This window comes from Eleutherodactylus coqui, chromosome 5, assembly GCF_035609145.1.
Source record: "Eleutherodactylus coqui strain aEleCoq1 chromosome 5, aEleCoq1.hap1, whole genome shotgun sequence".
NCBI lineage: Eukaryota > Metazoa > Chordata > Amphibia > Anura > Eleutherodactylidae > Eleutherodactylus > Eleutherodactylus coqui.
In genome coordinates this window covers 84,962,799-84,982,967 of record NC_089841.1, presented here as the reverse complement: position 1 = coordinate 84,982,967, position 20,169 = coordinate 84,962,799, and the positions used below count along the sequence as shown (strand labels likewise).

At 41.9% G+C, this 20,169-nt stretch overlaps 1 protein-coding gene across 3 annotated transcripts in view; it reads right to left on the bottom strand.

The window, feature by feature from the left end:
• Positions 1–5,141: 5,141 nt before the first annotated feature.
• RGS7BP (regulator of G protein signaling 7 binding protein) overlaps positions 5,142–20,169 on the bottom strand; it is a 113,732-nt gene continuing 98,704 nt past the window's right edge. For 2 of the 3 annotated variants that reach the window (XM_066601870.1, XM_066601871.1), the window contains 3 exons: positions 17,030–17,174; positions 10,880–10,950; positions 5,142–6,060 (listed from right to left, as the gene is read on the bottom strand). In XM_066601870.1, the coding sequence (XP_066457967.1) occupies positions 5,969–6,060; positions 10,880–10,950; positions 17,030–17,174 (308 nt within the window). In that variant the 3' untranslated portion in view covers positions 5,142–5,968. Of the gene's footprint in view, positions 6,061–10,875; positions 10,951–17,029; positions 17,175–20,169 lie in introns of those variants that run through there. The other variant, XM_066601872.1, reaches the window with a different exon arrangement.

Genomic DNA, 20,169 nt, shown 5'->3' with positions numbered 1-20,169 from the left:
ATTCATCTGAGAGCTGCGCTGAGCCAATCAGAGGCAGCACTCACTCACCCATTCATGAATTCATGAATGGGTGTGAGTGAGTGCTGCCTCTGATTGGCTCAGCGCTGAGCCAATCAGGGGCATGTCTGACTCACACCCACTGCAGGCCAGCCGCGCTGAACTCCGTCTGCCCGGACAAGGTGAGTATATATATATTTTTTATTTTTACACATTTCTGGATGAATTGCAGGGAAGGGCTTATATATTTAAGCCCTTCCCGACAATTCATCCCGCGATCGCCGGCAGCCCATTGCTTTCAATGGAGCCGGCTGTATTGCCGGCTCCATTGAATTCAATGGTCAGTGCTCGTTTAATCGAGACGAGTACCGTGTGGTGCTCGTCTCGAGTAACGAGCATCTCGAGCACCCTAATACTTGAACGAGCATCAAGCTCGGACGAGTATGCTCGCTCATCTCTAGTGTCAACCCAACATGTGAACGCTGCAGCCAAGCAATGACAGAGGTCATAGCTGCAGTCAGTGACTGGTCGCAGAGGACACGTGGTACAGACACTTCACTGTTGCTTGGTAGTGCCAGGTGAACAGAGATTGGCCAGGTAACCAGAAACAGTGGCAATGGGAGAGACAGGAGACCGCATGGTGAGTATTATTCCTTTTGTTATTTTATATCACTGTAAGCTCTTTTTTTTTTAAAGTATCGTGGCTAGAGAACAACTTTAACTTCTAACAGTCACAATAAAGTTGAAAAAACCCTCCCAAAAATGTCACTTTTTTATTGTTCATTTTGGAATACTGTCTCACATAAGCATATTTGACGTAAAACTCAGTCGCCTTAAGGCTAGTTTTTACATGGCCGAGCGTGATATCAGGCCTATGTCCCCATGGAAGTGAGGCGTTTTTGTATCAAAAATACCTCCCTTCACTTCAGTACAGTTGCGATCCTCCGATGCGGCTGAAAGGAGGATTAGCAAGTGTTTCCAATTATTTTCAATGGGAAACCTCGCATCACACTCGCGTGCACTTTGCACGCCATGTGATGTGTTCTCTGGCCCCATTGAAAACAATAGGTGAGGAGTTCCGAAGGAAGGCCGAAGATAGGACATGTACTATATATGACCCAGTTCATGGGGGTCATATTTGTGCAAGATTTGTGTGTCTCACAACACACAAATCTCACACGCTTTTCCATGTTTACCTTTTTTGTGAGACAACTAATTTTAGCCCCTATTGTGTTCCAGTGACATAACTTTTTTGGCAATGTAGCTTTATAGGACCTTATATTTTAAGGTTCTAGTTTTTATAGCAATGAATTTCAGGTACATATAAGGTACTGAATAACTTTTACAACTTTTTTTTACTGGGAGTGGCAATGGAAACAAATCTATCTCCCCATTGTTTTTGGGGATTTATTTTATGGTGTTCACCATGTGATGCTATATAAATATTATGATGCCTTTACTTTACAGGTCATTCCGATTATGACCACACCAAGTTTATAGAGGTTTTATTATGTTTTAGTATTTTTGCACAACATATTTTGTGTATCACCACATTCCAATACCAGAGCAGTTTTACTTTTCCATCCATAGAGCTGTATGAGGCCGACTTCACACAGGCACTAAAATCATGCTAAAGTCGTTGCGAAACACATAGATATGAACCGCATTCTATTAAATGGGTTCATACACATGAGCGATGTTTTCCTACATAACAATGCGATACAATGCAGAAAACAAATCACAGCATGCTCGCAGCGCAGCGCCCATTTTTTGCGATGGGGCCAGCGACAGCAATACACCATGTGCAAAGTGCACGCAATATCTCCTAATAAAAACAATGAAAACGTCTTGCATCCTTAGGGATTTCACATGGATGGTGACGGTAATATCAAGGTGTGATTCACAGCCCAATATTGCCCTTGCCCACATGAAGTTAGCGTGAGCACTTGTTTTTTGCAGAATGTCTTGTAGTTTTTATTGGCACCATATATGGCTTTTTGATTACTTTTTATTTCATTTGGGGGATTTAAGATGAACAGAAAATGGCTATCTTGGCACTTAGCCTTTTTTGTTTTATAGATTTTTATTTTTGGTGGATTTTACCATGCTGGATTATATATTTTTTTTATTTAAAAAATTGTGTAATTGGAAAAAAAAAAGTTGTAAAAATGTTTTCTGTAAAATCATGTAGAGCCGTGATCAGTAATGACTACAGCATCTGCAGGTTTAAACGACATAGAGGAGGAAGTAGATGATCCAATTCTCATCTTCTCACTCCTTTTCCGGGGAAAAAAACCCAATGTGACAATTGGAGAGCAAATATACTCTGATTGAAAAGCGTTGGTGGAAATGATGAACAAAAGTCCATGTTACCCTTTTCTGGTGACAGACAGAAGAACAAATTGTTCTTTGCTGTCTGCATATCCCCTGCTGCCTCCCCATATGCCGACTGATGTGACAGCTGTAAATTGAGAATTCTCACCTCCACTTCAAATGGCTGTAGCTTTGGTTCTGTGCCATGGACAAGCTTTTGGTCTCATTTTCAAGCCAAGAATATTGTCAGTAGCACTGACAGAACTGGAGCTTGAAGTAGGCTGAGCTCTATTTCCCAAAACCGTAGTGCCCGTTTACTGTAGAACAAACAGAGCTCAGGGAAATCTGAAGAAGGTTAAATGATAAAGTTGTGATTGCCTGCAGGCTGGAATTTGATCTTCAAGGTTGTGTTAACACTAAAGTGACAGGGTTTCATCGAGATTTCCATCAAGCTTTCCTGTATTTTTGACAGTAAAAATAGTGCAGTCTGCAGTGTTGTTCTTGCTCTGAAAATACTGGAACACAGACCCGAACACTATGTCTATGTAGGAGAGATTGGACCTTTGTATCAGTGTCATAAAAATGAAGCTTCAATGGCAAAAAATATAAGAAATTGAGCAGCAAATGAATTTCGTCCTTAAAAAGTCTAAATTTTGGACTCAGCATCAGAAACGTCTATCCCTCAAAATAGTATGGGGTTAACATCTTAATATAGCATAACAAATCAAAGTAGTGTTAAAGGTTAGAGGGTAAAATTAAAGTAGTGTACATTGAAGTATTGTTCCAGGCGAGTTCAGTTTTTGGCCTGAGTTATAAAGCTCTCTACACCCCCTTAGCTTCACTCACCAACACAGATCCTCTGTCGTCCTTGTATAAGGAAGTAGCTGACAACATTACAAGGTGATATGTGTCCATCTTCAGGAACCAACCCAGTCTAACCCACTCTTGGCTCAACAAGTGTAGAGCAAATTTGCCATAGACACCCCAAAGCCCAGAGGTCCCTGGCCTCCGCTGATACCAACCTTGCATCCAAGAGTCTGTATAGAAAATACTCCAATCATGTGTCTCTCCTCACGTTGGTCTGCTCTCACATTTATGTAATGTGAGGTATGGCCTGCAACAATATACATCATGCTTTCTCATCTCTGCTGCTTGCTTTGGGTCAATCAATGCATGCTAGTTCAGGGGATTTACTTTAGGCGACTTGGGCCCATGCAGTTACACACTCCCTAAAATAAATGGATCCCATATTTGAAATTGCATTTATATTTCATGTGCAATAAGGACAACTATGAGTCCTGTTTGTTTCACATAGTGAAACTCGTTAATGTTATATTATGCACGTTGGGTGAACGTTTACCCATAGCCGCACACAGATATACCTAGCATTGTACTGAAAATTAAGATCTCATTGGGTCCCTGATTCTCTTCACTGAGTTTAAGGATCCAGTAGCCAATTACATTGCAGTTAGTTTTCATTTTTGTCCGATGCTCCACCCTCTGAAAACTTTAACACTGGCTGCCATCAAACAATTCATCAGTATAGAGTTTTGTCTTTGCTTCAGAACTTCACCCACTATTACCTCACAAACAAAGTCTATGAGATCAGGTTGTTTCCCCATTATGACTTCAAGTAAACACACTGCTTTAGTAGTTTCTGAAAGCTTTCATGTTTACCGCCTGATACCAGATGGAAAGTAATTAGCAGTGGAAGTATCTATCGTTCTCACTTTCTTCAATCCACACAGTGGCAATAGCCAAACAACCACCAAAGCATTTCGAAAATTGGAGCTTCCTTCCTCCGGGAGGATGTGAAGATTTCCACAAGAAGGCTTTGTACTTTTGTGTCTCAGCTGCATTAACACAATAAAATAATAACTGCTTGTGGGAAGTCTATGAAATTACTCACAAGACTATCCTAACAGAACAGATTCCTTTGTTTTTCATGTAATTTACCTTAACCATGCTGTTTTAGGTGGTACTCCTTGTCGGATGCATTAGCTTTAGTATTTTGAGGCTATGGTACGAGTTTCCAATTTGATACAGATGCATATTTCGTTAGCTTGACTCTTAATGCAATGTGATATCATGGTGTGCCACGCTATCAGGCTGGTTTACTTACACTTTGAATCACATAGGAGCCTACTGTATTAAGGCAGCAGAAATGCGGTCCTAAGCTATTGCTCATGACCTGAACGTTGCAGGTTCAATCCCTGTGTGGTTCAGGTAGCTGGCTCAAGGTTAACTCAGCCTTCCATCCTTCCAAGGTTGGTAAAATGGGTACCCAGCTTGCTGGGGGGTAAAAAGATGACTGGGAAGGCAATGGCAAGCCACCCAACAAAAACAGTCTGCCAAGAAAATGTCACGATGTGAAACACAGAATGATCAGTGTTTAAACAGAACAACACGTGAACGAGCCAACAATGAATTTTATGCCTGCAGAAACTGAATGATGAACGAGGAGCGAACAATTCTCGTTTGTCCTTCAGTCGTTAGCTCACGTTTAGATTGAACGATCCTCGATCACTTTAGTTCATTGGGCAATTTTTTGAACGATAATCGTCCCATCTACAAGCACCCTAAGGCAGTGTTTCTTTATTGTGTTCTGTGTAGTAACACCTCACCTTCTTCCCCATCACTTTTGTTTCTTGCAATTTTAGTATGAACTTACAAGGACCATGTGCTGGTTGCTGCTCTCCCTTTTACTACTTGTGTATAGTGTGGCGCTGGTATCTTTTTGCTTCTCCGTGTAACCATCCAAATAATGTATCATCCATTCATTTATGTATGACCCCACCCAGATATAGAAGAAGGACACAAAGCATATGTCACACATTTAACTAAAAAAAATTTATTAACAATGTAAAATGTAGGGTATATTTCAGTCTGAGCTAACGCTGGCATGCCCTATCAGATTTAACACTATGTCAATATGCAGACACCATGCTTCAACTTCCTATAGTAACAATATATGGTATACTGTCGTTCTAGGTCATGAGGATATATCAGGGAATTGAATACACTATTTTTATATATATGTATAACATCTTCAAAATTGTGAAAATCCACACCATTCGATTGAAAGGAAAATACTGATGATCGTCATCAAGATTACAATATATGTACAAGCCATAAATACTTCATTTTCATCCTCTAGTTAGTAGGTTAGAAACTTGGCTGAGGTTTTGGACAAAATCCTGATGCATCGTGGAAGACTAAGTATGATTGAGACAAGAGAGAAAGAACTAAAAATACAAAGTACAGTTATTGGCCTTGATACATCAATATTCGCATAATAATTGCTGTCACTATTACCCATAGTTAACCTCCATTGTGATGCCTATGGAATGATTTTTCCTATAGCACAATACTAGGACATCAAAGCGTTTTGCATATTTATTGTATGCCATGAACATCGCAGTGTTCAGAAAGTCTATTATAACATATCCAGCCGATCACTGATGGCTTCGTCACACTTGCCGCTTCCTCCACCGGTTTGTAGTTCGGTCATGGCGTTCATCTCCAAACTATACAAGTTTCGAAACAAGGCAGTTTAGGCAACACTGAATACATAATGAATTAACCAACCTCAATACGATATATGACGGCAAAGGTCAAACTATAACGTATCTGCAAAAGGAATGGCTTTTCTTTATTTTTAACTGGAGATGAGACAACACAATCCAAAGAATCTTCTCTTTCTTCTTCTGACAAGTGGATAAGGTGTCAAGTTGAGGAGGCTACTGTCGTCTGTTGGTAAAGAACATAAATTTGTATTATTCATCAGTTTCCACAAATGGTTTTGTATGGGCCCTTAACATCTGATTTTGCATTCCATCCATATGGTTTATGGTTGAATCCCTGAAAACAAATTTTAAAAAATGCCTGGAAAGAAAATAAAACTTCCTAAATGGAGATCTTTTGGTCTCCATTTTAGCAGTTTTTATCATTGCTGGTCAATGGTTTCATCCAGAGCTTCCAGCTGAATCTTATTTTTGGGGAATTAGATGTACACCATGACAGAACCCCAGGATGGAGTACACAACAAGATGTGAATGGCCCCATAGTGTTAAGCCTTGTTAAGCTGTCATAACAAGACTACCCTCAAATGGTGGAAGCCATACAGCTCATACAGAATATTGCCAGCTGTAGAGCACCCATAGGTGTAGTGCCAAAAGTAACAAGCTGTGCAAACATGAATTCATCCCACCCTTGTAGGCAACAATGCAAGTTCCTCTTGTGGGTGAGGTTTTACACACAGGTTCCTACAGGAAATGGGGTGGTCCGACCATGGCTGGACCCTATAGCAGCTGCATTGTCTGTCTCTAGTTGCAGGACAGCTTTCCCATTACCAGTTTTCAAACCACTCAGTATTCCCACATGTTAGCACATTCTCTATATGGTTAGATTCACATCAAATTTTAGTATCCTATTAAAATATAAAAAATGGACATCAAACAACAAGTTCCCTATTATAAAGTATCCTGTTGCCGCAGACTTGCATTGTACGGACAAATAGATTTGTTGGGATCCTGTTGCTCAACATGCAGAAAAATGAGACAGTCTCTCTTTGTCATAATGATAAAATGCATCCTTAAGGAAGCTTCTGAGACGGAGAGAGACGGACACTATTAACCATGACGGAATACCGATTGAAAACATGGATTTGTTAACGTGATATGACCCTACTGGCCTTACTCCACCATAAAAAGACTTGTTCAAACTAAGGCCGCCTGCAGACGGCCGTGTCGGATCCGGCTGCGAGAATTCTAGCAGCGGGACCCGACCCGAGCATCTGCAGAGAGCAGCGTGACACTCACCTGCGCAGAGCGGAGCCGGCGGCCGGTGAGTGACGCAGAAATAGAGCATGCCGCGGTTTGTTTGCCACGCGGCCGTCTGCATAGGATTGCGTTTGTTAACGCAATCCTATGGCAGCTTCCAGGGGCAGAAATTCCACGGGAAGTCCCGCCGCGGAAATTCCGCCCGTCTGCTGGCGGCCTAAGGGTGACGACCCATGAGCGATTTTTTTCTGCTGCCAATTCGCTGCGTTTTTTTTTCTTCAGATGTCAATGGGACTTTCTAATTTTAAATTCACAACGCGGCAACTTGCGTTTTTGCTGTGTAGCGAATTTAACATTAGAAAGTCCCATTGACATCTGGAAGGAAAAAAACGCAGCAAATTCGCGGTGGAAAAAAAACCGCTAGTGGGTAGTCACCCTTATAATGGTTAATGTTATATAAACAGCTCACAACCATTTACCTTTTATTTTCACGTAACGTAAAACACCTTTTTGAGAAGTATGGGATCACTGAATTTTCTGGAGAAGCTACACTCAGATCACTCATTGCTATCTACTGAAAAACAGAGTTCGCAAAGGCTTTGTTCTTATCTGCGTTCCCTGTTGCCATTGTTCTGTTCTGTCATAGGATCAGAACAACGAGATATACAGAAGTGCAGAATCCAGCAAATGATGGATGGATTCCGAGTTGGATGGATTCCAATGACGACTATCAGCTCCACTGCGTTTCCATCATGTGTCCATCTCCGCTATTTTTTCTCATTTTTGATCAGATATGAATAGAACCTAAGAATGATGAACCTAGGACTGAATTAAATATCTTTTCATATGAAGTAAGGACTGACTCCTTGTCGGACAGTTTCATAAACTTTTATCTTGAGAACATCTCTAGCGTCACAATCCCTAAAAAATAGCTTACAATTGATAGAACGAACTATGATGAATTTCTATTGAACTTCTCTTAACCTACAATTAGTCCAATTAGTTATGAACAACAGCATGTATAATTGGCTGTCCATGTCACGCTGCTCTCATTTTGTAAAAAGAACATTAAAGATACACAGATGGTTATGTTCCCTGCACGGTATATTAGAGGGGCCACATAGAGTCTTGCAGCGGAGTCATCCTGGAATCAGTAACTTAAGGGGTTATCCAGGAAGCGACCAGCAGAATACACTGGGAGTGGAAGCACTGCTTTGACCCCTGTGCAGCCGCCGGCGTCCCTGTAAGTGCAAGTGCAGCTCTTACTGTAATCATTGTAATTGATTGCAATGATAGCTGTGCTTGCAATAACGAGAGCCAGCCACTCTGACCCCAGTGTATTCTGGTGGTCGCTTCCTGCGTAACCCCTTTAAGCATGCATCTACACTCTAGTAAGTATAAAATGGATAAGATGCTACATGCAGACGTGGCAATTATTAAAGGGGTTTCCCATGACTAAAAATTGTTTCACAACCGCTCTGTCCTTCCGCAGCCATGTCCTGGTCAGCAGCAACCAGGAAGGACAAAGTGGTTGTAAAGCAATTTATAAGTTGTGAGAAAATGCCTTTAACATGACTGATGTATTGTCATAATCAAATTAAGGGCTCATGCCCACAAATGTCGTGGGATACGCCCGTGGATTTACGCCCCGGGAGTACCACGATTAAAAGCAAAAAGTGCCTGATGGTGATCGCTGAATTCCGTGATCTCCATTAATGCTATATTAATGGAGACTTCCGTGGCAATTAGAAGATGCCGCTATATATCCACGGTAGAATTCCGCATGTGAGCATTGGCAGGCAGAAAGCTGTTAGGTTCAATGGAACCTAATAGCTACAGAATTCACGCACGGATTTCCTCCGCGGGAAGCACGGTAGGAATCCGTTCGTGGGCATTCACCCTTACCATACTGTAGTTATCATAATGTGTTAATGTCCAGTTAGCTACATCTGTAACATTTAGTTCCACTTTTTCCACCTGCAGGCTTTCTTAGCAAAACTGAAAAAAAACATTAAATTAAAGTAGGGGAGATGCAGCGGAAGTTATTCTCTGTTTCTGTCTCGCTTCGCTCTCCCCATACGGATAACATTGTCTCCAGATTTAGGAATCGTTAACATGGCGGGCACATTGTGATAACTCAATTTACAGCATTGTAGTACATTGTAGTTAGTTATCATAATGCGTTACATGTCGAGGTAACATCTACTACATTTGTACCTCATTCAGCAGAACATAATGAAATAGTGTAAGTATTATTGTAAGACTTACACTGTTGTTGCGGTCTGGCCCGGATCTGAGTCTGAGAGAGGCATGCAGCGCTTTTCCATGCTCACTCTATAGGCTAAGGCTCTGATTCTGGAGCAGCAGAAAATGAAAAGCCTGCTGACTGCAACTCCACCAATCAGCACTCTCACGGGAGAGGACAGGGGGTTGGAAGGAAAAAAAATTCCCCTGTCCATTAGCATTGTTCCCATCCAGGTTCCACCCTTGGCACTGGAGCTCCAGTGCCTATTGACACATAGGGCTTTTGTTCACATTGTGGGTGTCTGATCCAAGTCTGAGATGGGTACTTCCCTACAGACCATGTTAGGTCTTTTTTTTATTTTGCAAATGTTTTGCTTGTTTTATATCATCTTACTTATCTTTTTTTTTTTTACTTTTTGTTAGCGCTTTACTTTTTATATTAAAGCTTAAACCTTTAACAGGTTTGGTCCTTCTATGCTTTTATCAAAAAAAAAGTTTGGTCCTTTTAAATCCATAACCTTTTTTACAGTGCATTAATACTGTGACTGATTGAGAGCACTGCACGAGTGTTGGGTACCTATTGGCTCAACACTTGGTAGATGGTAGCAGCTAGTTGTGTATCTAGAGTGTGTGAACTGTGCTGGATGTGATGTACACTCCAACTCAGGGTTCTAGACTAAAGAAATGTACCTATGAGCCATTGGTTCCTAAGCTGAAAGCTTTAGGATCCACATTTTTAGTTGCCAAATTTCAAGCAAAATAAATAATTATTATTATATAATGTAATAATTAAAAAGACTTACTGTTTAAAGTGCCCACATCCCCATTACGTATAATTACCCCATTATAATTATATCCAGTCTGCCTGTACAGTATAATTACATCTCTGTCTCCTTCATACACAATATTAATACATCCCCCGTCCTCCGTACAACGTAATTATAACATTGCCCTCATTCAGTAGGATAAAATCCACTCCCCTTCACAATAGAATTGCATTCAAATGCTCCAATAATAAGCCATCAAGAGTCAATTCCAGTCATGTCTCTCCGTTCCACTAACGGGTCGCTCATCTCCTACTGTTCTATAACATGTCGCTCATTTCCCAACCCTGCCCAGATGTTAGTTCTTCAACTACTGGCAGGAAGCACCAGTGTCAGGGGGCAGGCCATAGATGTAGAAAATTCTCCCACATTACAGCCCGGTGAAAGAGCTAGTCACAAATGGCAACAAGATTGAAAAATCTTGTCTACATTTTCAACATCTTAGTCACATTAGCAACCATTTTGAAGCCCTGAGTGCAAAATTAATGCAGACTTAAGTGACTGAAAATAGATTAGCCCCTTACAATTGTATCTATGTCTCATGATCTGAGGATTTCTGTATGACATTACCAATGACTGTCTTTAGAATGCATGAACCATCTATGGAAAAGCTCCTCCTAGACACAGGGTTCAGGGTTTTTCTTGGTGAACTTACATTTCAATAGGATGTTGAAGAAATGCAGTAGTTCTGTGAATGAAGTACAGAGGAGATGAACTTACCTTGGTTTTTTAATGGCAAAGGCATGGTCTCCCTGAGTTTGCTTAAGAGGTTTTTCATTTCCCTCATGTCTCTGAAAAGAAAAAGCCACATCCTCAGTGCACAACTGTACTCAAATATGCTCAAAGTAGACAACTCTTAAATTCCCTAACCCTATGTATGATACAGAACATTTATGAAGACCCTCAGTGACCATGTGCCGATATTACAAAATGTGAGCAATTTGAATTATAGAATGAAAATGTACATAAGTAACATGTTCCATTCTTCACTGTTTTTAAGATTCCTGCTTGATGTGAGAAAATGAAAATTTCAAGATGTTTTCACACGGGTGAGTGAAAAACTGACCATTATACCTCCGATTTCACTGCAATTTTATTGCATGTAAGATGCGTTTCTGCGATAAAAACGTTATTTGCATCAGATTTACATGATTTACAATGGTAAATTGCATTAAAAACTGATCACGCGATGTTCGCCCATTGAATTCAATGGACCTGGCAATACAGCCGGCTCCATTGAAAGCAATGGGCTGCCGGCAAGCGCTATATTAATTTTCGGGGAAGGGCTACAAATATAAGTCCTTCCCTGAAAACCATCCAAAAAAGTGTAAAAAATAAAAAAAAATATATACTTACCTTTTTGCAGCTGGCGCAGATCAAACGCGTCCAGCCGGCTTTTCTCCTGAACTACTTTCGGTAGTATTCAGCAGGTGGGGATTTAAAATCCCCGCCTGCTGAATGGGCTGCCTCTGATTGGTCACAGCCCTCAGCCAATCAGAGGCAGCTCTCACTCACCCTGAATGGGTGAGTGAGTGCTGCCTCTGATTGGCTGAGCACTGTGACCAATCAGAGGCAGCTCTCAGCTATTGAATGACAGGAAACGTTCAAACGAAGGAATTTTAGCCATAACTACATACGCCTGTGTGAATGAGGCCTCAGCTACAGTGTAGGCTGTCTAGAAAATATTCTCTTAGGGCGGCTTCAGACGGGCATATGCGCTTTTGTGCGCCTCAGTGCAACGCATTTGCGCCATTAATGAGGCTCTTTTGCATGTGTTCATATGTGCGCGCAACACCTCCCTCCCATAATTAAAAAAGTTAATTGGCCTAATGCGATCCAGATGTGTTCTTTTCCTTGCGGTTTTGCACTGCATTTCGCACATCCCATTGAGCACGCATTTGAGCACCTTCCCTGCATTTCCACACGTGCAAAAAAGGCAATGCAATTGGACCCATTAATATTAATGGGCTCTACTCTTTGCTTATTGCACGCACAAATACGTCTGTATGAAGCCGCCCTCACCTACGCTGAAATCATGGCACAATCCCTCAGGACAAGGCTGTTTACGTTGCTGATATGTTTTCTATCTCACAGAGGATTGAGAAGACGGAATACATTGTGACCGACCCTCAGCTGTAAGAAGCAATAGGTCTGCAGGGGTCTTCAGCTTCGAGCTTTAAACAAGAATCTTTCTACTCACTAACGGCAAACTGAAATCTTCAAAATGGTGAAAAAATGTAATACAAACAGGAACATTTATTAGCTTATTTATGCCAGAATCGTGACCCGGAATAGGCGCAAATTTTGGCACCAGCCTCACTTATGTAAACTTTTTTCAACTTTTATTCTTTGTACACGGCCTCAACACCTTTCCAAAAAGTTGCAGATACCGGTCTTAGTAAATTTCCTCCAAAGTGTATCAGAAAGTTGTGAAGTATAATTATATTGTGCAGTGATTAAAGGGACAAGTTTTTCTTAATATAAGACCCCAGACATAATGCTTCGGCACTGGCAAACTGCTTCAGTCATGTTTCTCCATGCAAAACAAAATAACTTTTATTAAGGTGACCAGATTTTTCCAGGGTCAAAGCGGGACAAAGAGGTGTGGTCAGGGGCGGGGCTGATCACTACATATGATTTTACCTCCATCATTCTAAAAAAAACAGGGCTGGTTAAAAAAAAAAGGAGCAAATTCCGCAGCATTTCTGCATCCAAAAAAACAGTCAAAATACGTATCATTGCTGCAGATTTTGACTGGAAATCAGCCGCATACCCGCAGCTGATTTCATACTATTCGGCGCTCCCCCTCACTTGCTCCGAAGGCTTCCCGCTGTCAGCGTTTCCTGCCTTCCGGTTCCCAATGGCCTGTAGTGGCCTCACTTGACCAGCATTTCCTGAACAGCGGTGCTGCACCTGACCAGGCTGCAGGGAACCGGAAGCTAGGAAGCTTTGACAGCGGGGAGCCTTTGGAGGAGGCGAGAGGAGGCACACATAGTATGAAATTAGCTGCGGATATCTTTACCAAAGGTACAAATTTTGACAGTTTTTTGAAATACGTATTTGCTGCAGAAATTTCCGCTGCGGACATTCCGCATCATTTCTGCCTTGTGTAAACATACCCTAAGTCAGCTTGAGATACGCTGCCATGTGCAGAGTGGCCTCAGCAATAATAGTGACCTACGCAGTAGCTCCAGTAGAATAAGCGCCCCCCCCTATACCAGCCCCAGCAATAATAGTAACCCCCCCACAGTAGACCCAACAATAATAGTAACCCACAGTGACCCTAATAGTATTAGCGCTCCCCTATACCAGCCTCAGCAATAATAGTAACCCCCACAGTAGCCCCAATAGTATTATCGCTCCCCTTTACCAGTCCCAGTAGTAATAGTGAGCCCACAGTAGCCCCAGCAGTACTTGTGACCCTCCCACAGTAGCCCCAGCAAGAATATTGCCCCCCCCCCACACTAGCCCTAGCAATAAGTGACCCTCCATAGTAGCCCCAGCAATAATAGCAACCCCCACAGTAACTCCAGTATTAATAGTGACCCCCCCACAGTAGCCCCAGCAATAATAGTGACCCCCCACAGTAGCCCCAGCAATAATAGTGACCCTCCCACAGTTGCCCCAATAGTATTGCGCTCCCCTAAGGCCCATATACTTACCCTCCTACCAATCTTCACAGCGCCACTGCTCCTCTCAGCGCTGCCGGCGGAAGTGTGTGCTCCCCTTGCAGCGCCTCCTTCCCTCTCCTCTCTTGAGGAACAAAAAAAAGAGGTCGGGAGGAAGGGATGAAGATCCCGGATGCACACACTGCCGTCAGTGTGTGCATCCGGCCATGGCGCTGCAAAGTGATTACCAGCCAGGGAGGTGTGGGACCCCGGCTAGTAATCTCTTTAATGGTGACCCAATATCCCGAAAGCAGGACACATGTCCCAAAATTAGGACAAATGGCTGCCCGCTGGGGTCCCAGCGGAAGGCAGGACTATCCCGCCTAAATCAGGACTTCTGGTCAACTTACTTTTATTGTAGTGTCTGCAGCATGTAAATAGTCTCTCTGGCTGGAATCTTGTGCAGGCTCTATTTGGCTCCCTTCAAAGTCCCACAAGATCCAGCATGTACAAGACAAGAAGAGTGCACAACTGAGGGGGGCCGAACGGAGAATGCATGCGATTTCAGTATTGCTAGGGCTTACTTCACAAGCCTAGCCAGATGTGAAGACAACATGTGTCTAAAACAGTTAGCAAGTGCCATAGCAGCATATAGGACAAAAAAAAATGGTGACAACTTCTACTTAACTCCTTAAGGATGTAGACTTTTTTTTTCCATTTTCGATTTTTCCTCCCCAGTTTTGAAGTATCATAACTCTTTTATTTATCCATCCATGTAGCTATCTGGTAGTATGTAGTGTACCATATAATGCACTGCAAAAAATGTTAAAAATTCTAAGTGGAGGGAAATGGAAAAAAACCCCGCAATCCTTCTTTTGGGCGGATTTGTTTTACGGTGCGCACTGTAGCAAAAATGACAAAACTTTATTCTATGGGTCGGTAGGAATTAAAACAATACTAAATTTATATAGCTTTTTTTGCTGTACTACTTTGAAAAATTATTTCCTGCTGGCGTCTTCTGACAGCCATAAGTGTTTTATTTTTTTGTCGACATAGTTGTGCGAGGGCCCATTTTTTATGGGACGTCCTGTATTTTCTTTTGGTACAATTTTGGAGTACATACGACTTTTTGATTGCTTTTCATTACATTTTTTCTTGGAGATGGGGTGACCAAAAAAGTGCATCTGACATTGTGTTTTTTTTTCTGACGACGTTCACCGTGCAGGGTAAATAATGTGTTACTTTAAAGAAGTTCTGACATGAATAATGTTTTTATGCTTTAGCAGCCATTGTTCCCTGGTCTACCTAATGGACCCAGGGAACCCATGGTTTAATGGCTGCTAAAACATGAAAACCTCATACTTACCTTTTCTCCTGTTGTTGTTGACATTGGGGGGGGGTCATCTCCCGGCAGGCGCTGCTCTTCCTCTTCTTCCTCCACGAGCCGCGCTGCTCCGGGATCGCGCGCATGCGCAGTGGAGAGCTGCCCTCTGACAGGAGTCAGGACGGGCCGCGTCTCCACTGCGCACGCGCAGAATCTCGGAGTTCAGTGAGGACGGACAGGCCGCCCACAGCAAGCACTGCTTGTGACGTGCTTACTGTGGGCGGCCCGTCCGTTCACCTCGGAAGTGACTGACGGACAGAGCAGAGCCGGAGCGGTCATTTTGACCGCTCCTGCTCTGCTTCTACAAGCCACAGAAAAAGATGCCGGCTGGAGGGGACATGCCTGGCGATCGGACCTGGCCAGGCAAGGTGAATACAATTTTGTTTTTTTTAATGTCAGAACCCCTTTAATAGATCACTTTTCTGGATACAAAATATGTTTCAGGGTTTTTTTATTTGGATTTCTTTATTATAAATATGGGAAAGGTTATTTTTTAAATAATTAATAAAACTTTTTAAAACAGTTTTTTATATTGTTTTAGTCCCTCTAGGGGACATGAACTTGTGATGCTTTGCTCACTCTTGCTGTACGATGGAATACCATAGGATTATATTATACCGCAATCTGACAGGCAATCTTACAAGCCACACAACAGGCATGGCTTAATAGGCAATCTGTTATGGTAGTCGTGGTGGCTTTCAGAAGGCCCCCAACTGCCATGGCAACCGTATGGCACCCAGCGATCTCATCGTGGGGAGCCATTCAAGACATTTAAATTCCGCTTTCAGACTTGATCGACTCCTGATCCCCCTCCATACGAACTCTGACCTAACTGCACATCATTGAATGTTGAGGGGTTAAGCTTTATTTCCAGAAGACTGCATAGCCCCTTAAGACGTTGCATAGGGATATAATATAGGTTGGTGCTCCAGTCAGTACTCCAGATGCGGCCAGGATATATTTGAATTGGAACTAAATAAGGTTACTTTCACAGGGCATTTGAATCTGTTTGACCTATGCATTAGGAAGGCTTCCGGTACATATGTTTAACAGATCCATAGTCATTCATTCACCAGATGGAGACCTATCTGGACTCTGTTCAGCTGGCCTCCATGTTTTCTGGATGGAATAGCATAGCACACTATTGCATCCAGATGGGTACTGTAAAAAAAGGCATCTGTTAAAGGCATACCATAATGTTCTCTGGGTGACATGCAACTGTATGGCATCCGTCACAAGCATTGATTTAACTTACTGTAACTTTTTGATAACTTTTTATGACGCACCTGTTAAACAGATACCACTATAGGTATTGAATTTGTTAAGACTTGTCGTTTAACCAAAGGTTACAATGGCATTCATTTAATGGCTACATTTTTTTACAGGATGCCAATACAGTGTAAGGGTGATGGATGCCACTATTAGGCATCATCCATACTTGGAATCCCCACCAACCAGTTGATTCCCAGCATTACTTTCAATTCAGACAATGCTGGAAGCAGATAGCACTGTTAACAATGCAGCAGCTCAGTTTAGTATCATAGGCACAACTCCCGTTTAATTCAGTGGGTACTGTGCCTGCAATACCAAACCAGGCCACTGCAATACAGACAGCAGTATCTGCTTCCAGCACTGATCGCATTTACCCCCACCGATCGACTATTGATGACCTACCCTGAGGATAAGTCATCGATAGTAAAAGTCCTGGAGAATCCCTTTAATTGCTGCCCAATAGCCCCTGACCAGTCACAGTCACTAGTATCACCACCACTGCTACTTTCCTACTCGGCCGCCAGTGTGCTTCTCGTATAGTATACAGTATAGTATATGATGGGGCATGCCCATTTTTTTTCGTTGCAGGATTTGTGCTGTATTTACCTTTCTGTGTTCTCAATGTCTGTGGAAACCTGCCAACAGTGTTGGACGTCCACTGGTGATGAAGATGTGTCTTCTAGGATTGGAACTTCCGAGCTCTCGTCTGTCTTGTAGTCTATGATCTTTGGACCCGCACAATGCTCTCTTCCTGTAGGATAGGAACACAGAAGAGGTCAGGCTTTGTAAAAAATGTATTTAGTACATTGCATGACAAATTTTATAATGTTTTGCGCATACCCTAAACTTTTATATTGCCTTAAAACTCTTTAATAGAAAACTATTTTTTATTTAACCCCTTAATGATACAAGGCGTACATTTACATCCTGTGCATTTGGGGTTTGTATGGAGGGGGATTGGGAGCCAGTCCCGCTCCCTATAATCTGGGTGTTTCTCACAGCTGACACCCACCTGCAACATCCATGATCAGCTTTAACAATGACCACGGCTGTTAACCCTGTAAATGCTGCTGTCAGTTCTGCATTGAGATCGCGAGGTGCCGTTCCATTGCCATAGCAGCCTGGAGCCTTCTCATGGCCCCCAATGCTGCCATGGTTGATTGCCTATCGAGTTATGTGTGTGGCGGGGCTTGAAAAACTGCGTGTCAGATCGCTGTATAATATAACACTATGATATTACATTATACTGCAGGGGCAATCAAAACGATTGCAAGTTCAAGTCCCCTGTAGGGACCAAAAATAAATGTAAAAATTAGTAAAGAAAAGTTTTATTTATTATCAAAAAAATAAAAAGGCATTAAAAGTTTTAAAAACTGCCCTTTTCCTATATTTACAGTGAAAAAAATCAAAACAAAAAACATATTTGTTATAGCTGCATCCATGGTGATGGAAAAATAAAAAAGTTATGGCGGTCAGAAGATACTTTATTTTTTAAAAGCAGTACAACGAAAAAAAATTTGGTATTGTCATAATTGTGCTGACTCATGAAATAAAGTTGTCGTGTTATTTTTGATGCAGTGTGTACACAATAAAAACAAGATTCCCCTTCCCCCATTTATCCCATTTCACTCCACTAAGAAATCTTTAAAAGCTTTTTAGTACATTAAATAATACTATGGAATAACACAACTCGCCCCGCAAAAACAAGCGTCAGACATCTACTCCGATGGGTAAATAAAGTTATGATTTTTTGAAAGGGGGGAGAAAAAAACGCAAATGAAAAAAAGGGCCGTGTCCTTCAGGGGTTAAATAAGTTTTAAAACTTTACACATGGCCATTCTTAGGGCTCAGGCACACGGCCTCCACATTGCACTGAGTGGTAATACAAGTGTATGGGCACTTACTTTACATCTGTATACGACTGCCTGTCCACGGGCGTTGCGAAATCCCGCGGCGAATCTTCACCGCGGGAGCCGGAGCAAGTAGGCGGATCTCCAAGGTCAGCCTATCTGACAGGTAGGTTGACCGGGGAAAATCGTGGCAATTCGCAGCATGTTGCAAATTGCTGACCGTGAGCGGAGGATCGCTATGATTTTCCGCTCGTGGACAGGGGGAAGCACTTTCCATAGTAACGCTATGGGAAGCTTGCATTGCGTTCCCCGTGGCCAGATTAGCGCCGTGGGGAACGCAATTTAAAAATGCCCGTGGACAGGCAGCCTACCTCAAATTTCATATGCAGGCCCACATTTTTTTTTACAGAGATGGATGGCACACAGGCACCTTGGCACTGTGTTTTTTTCATGTTGGTAGCACGTTACATTTTGTCTGAATACATTTTACCACATGTGTATTTACTTAATGCATTTCATAAAGTTTTAAAAGCCATTAATTATTTAACAGACGTATGCTTATATGATAGCCAATGTGATAAGTAGGAAAAGTGAAACTTTGTTTATCTAAAATAACATTTTTGTGCTAGCCACTAGGGGTCTCACTTCCTTAAAATTTGCTGTTCACTGCCTCTTTCTGCTGTCTTTAGTAACAGAAACACCAAGATGGGTTACAGGAATGTTAGGGGGAAATCTTTGCTTGCTGCTGTCTTATGCTGCTCATTGAAGTTTATAGAAAGGAGAGTGGAGGAGGAAGAAGCTGCTGGAGGAGGACACAGAGACTCAGATAGCGACATGGTTGCAACGTTTAGTTAATTTTCTATTTGACTCCAGCACAGGATTCACATCTATACTGTTCAGTACTACTGTATAATGTCCTCCATGCTGCTTAGTTCTCAACATTTTACATTAAATGAAATGGATAAATATATTTACATCAATCCTCAGAAGAGACAGAGGTACACCCTCTATGTCAGGTCTTATTAAGCTTACCTCTAGGCTTTCACCAACAGTCAACATCTTAGCCAGTTGAGACATGTACAGTTACAATCAAAATATTCAACCCCCAAAGTAAGTTACGTTTAATTGCCAAATTTTAAATTTTCAACTGTTTGCAAAAAAAACAATAAAACAAGAACAATTTAAATAGCTTAACTCAGCTAATACAGATTTAAAAAAAAAAAGGTTTCTTCAAATTCAACATAAAATGCGACTTCTTAATGACAATTGCAGTCACAGAATTTTTCACAACCTAAACAGAATCTCTCATAAGAAGTTGTCACAAGCACACCTGATACAAGTAATCAAGGGCTTTATTAGTTCCATCAGGTGTGTTTGAAATAAAACACATGGCTGAATGTTAGAAATATGGCTAAGTCAAGAGAGTGGTCCAAAAAGTTAAGGAAATAGGTAATTGCCTTGCACAAACAAGAAAAATGATACAGAAGGATAACAAAGGCACTCAACGTTCCTAGAGATACAGTTGGAAGCATCCCTGATGAGGCACTAAGGTTATTGCTTGCATAGTAAGACGCATACTAAACGCTGAAGATCTTCATGCCCAAACTTCAAGACAGACAGCTCTATTGACTCAAAAGCACAAGAAAAGTCAGCTTCAATATGCTCAAAATGATATACATAAGCCATATAAGTTTTGGGAGTCTGTTCTGTGGAGCGCCGAAACACACTTGGAACTTTTCAAGCCTATGGATCAGCAGTAGAGGAGAAAAATTAAGCATAAGCTGAAAAGAACCCCCTGCCTACAGTGAAGCATGACGATGGAGGTGATGCTCTGGGGCTGCTTTGCTTCGTCTGACACTGGAAACCTGTGTATAGAGGGCAAGATGGATTCTATCA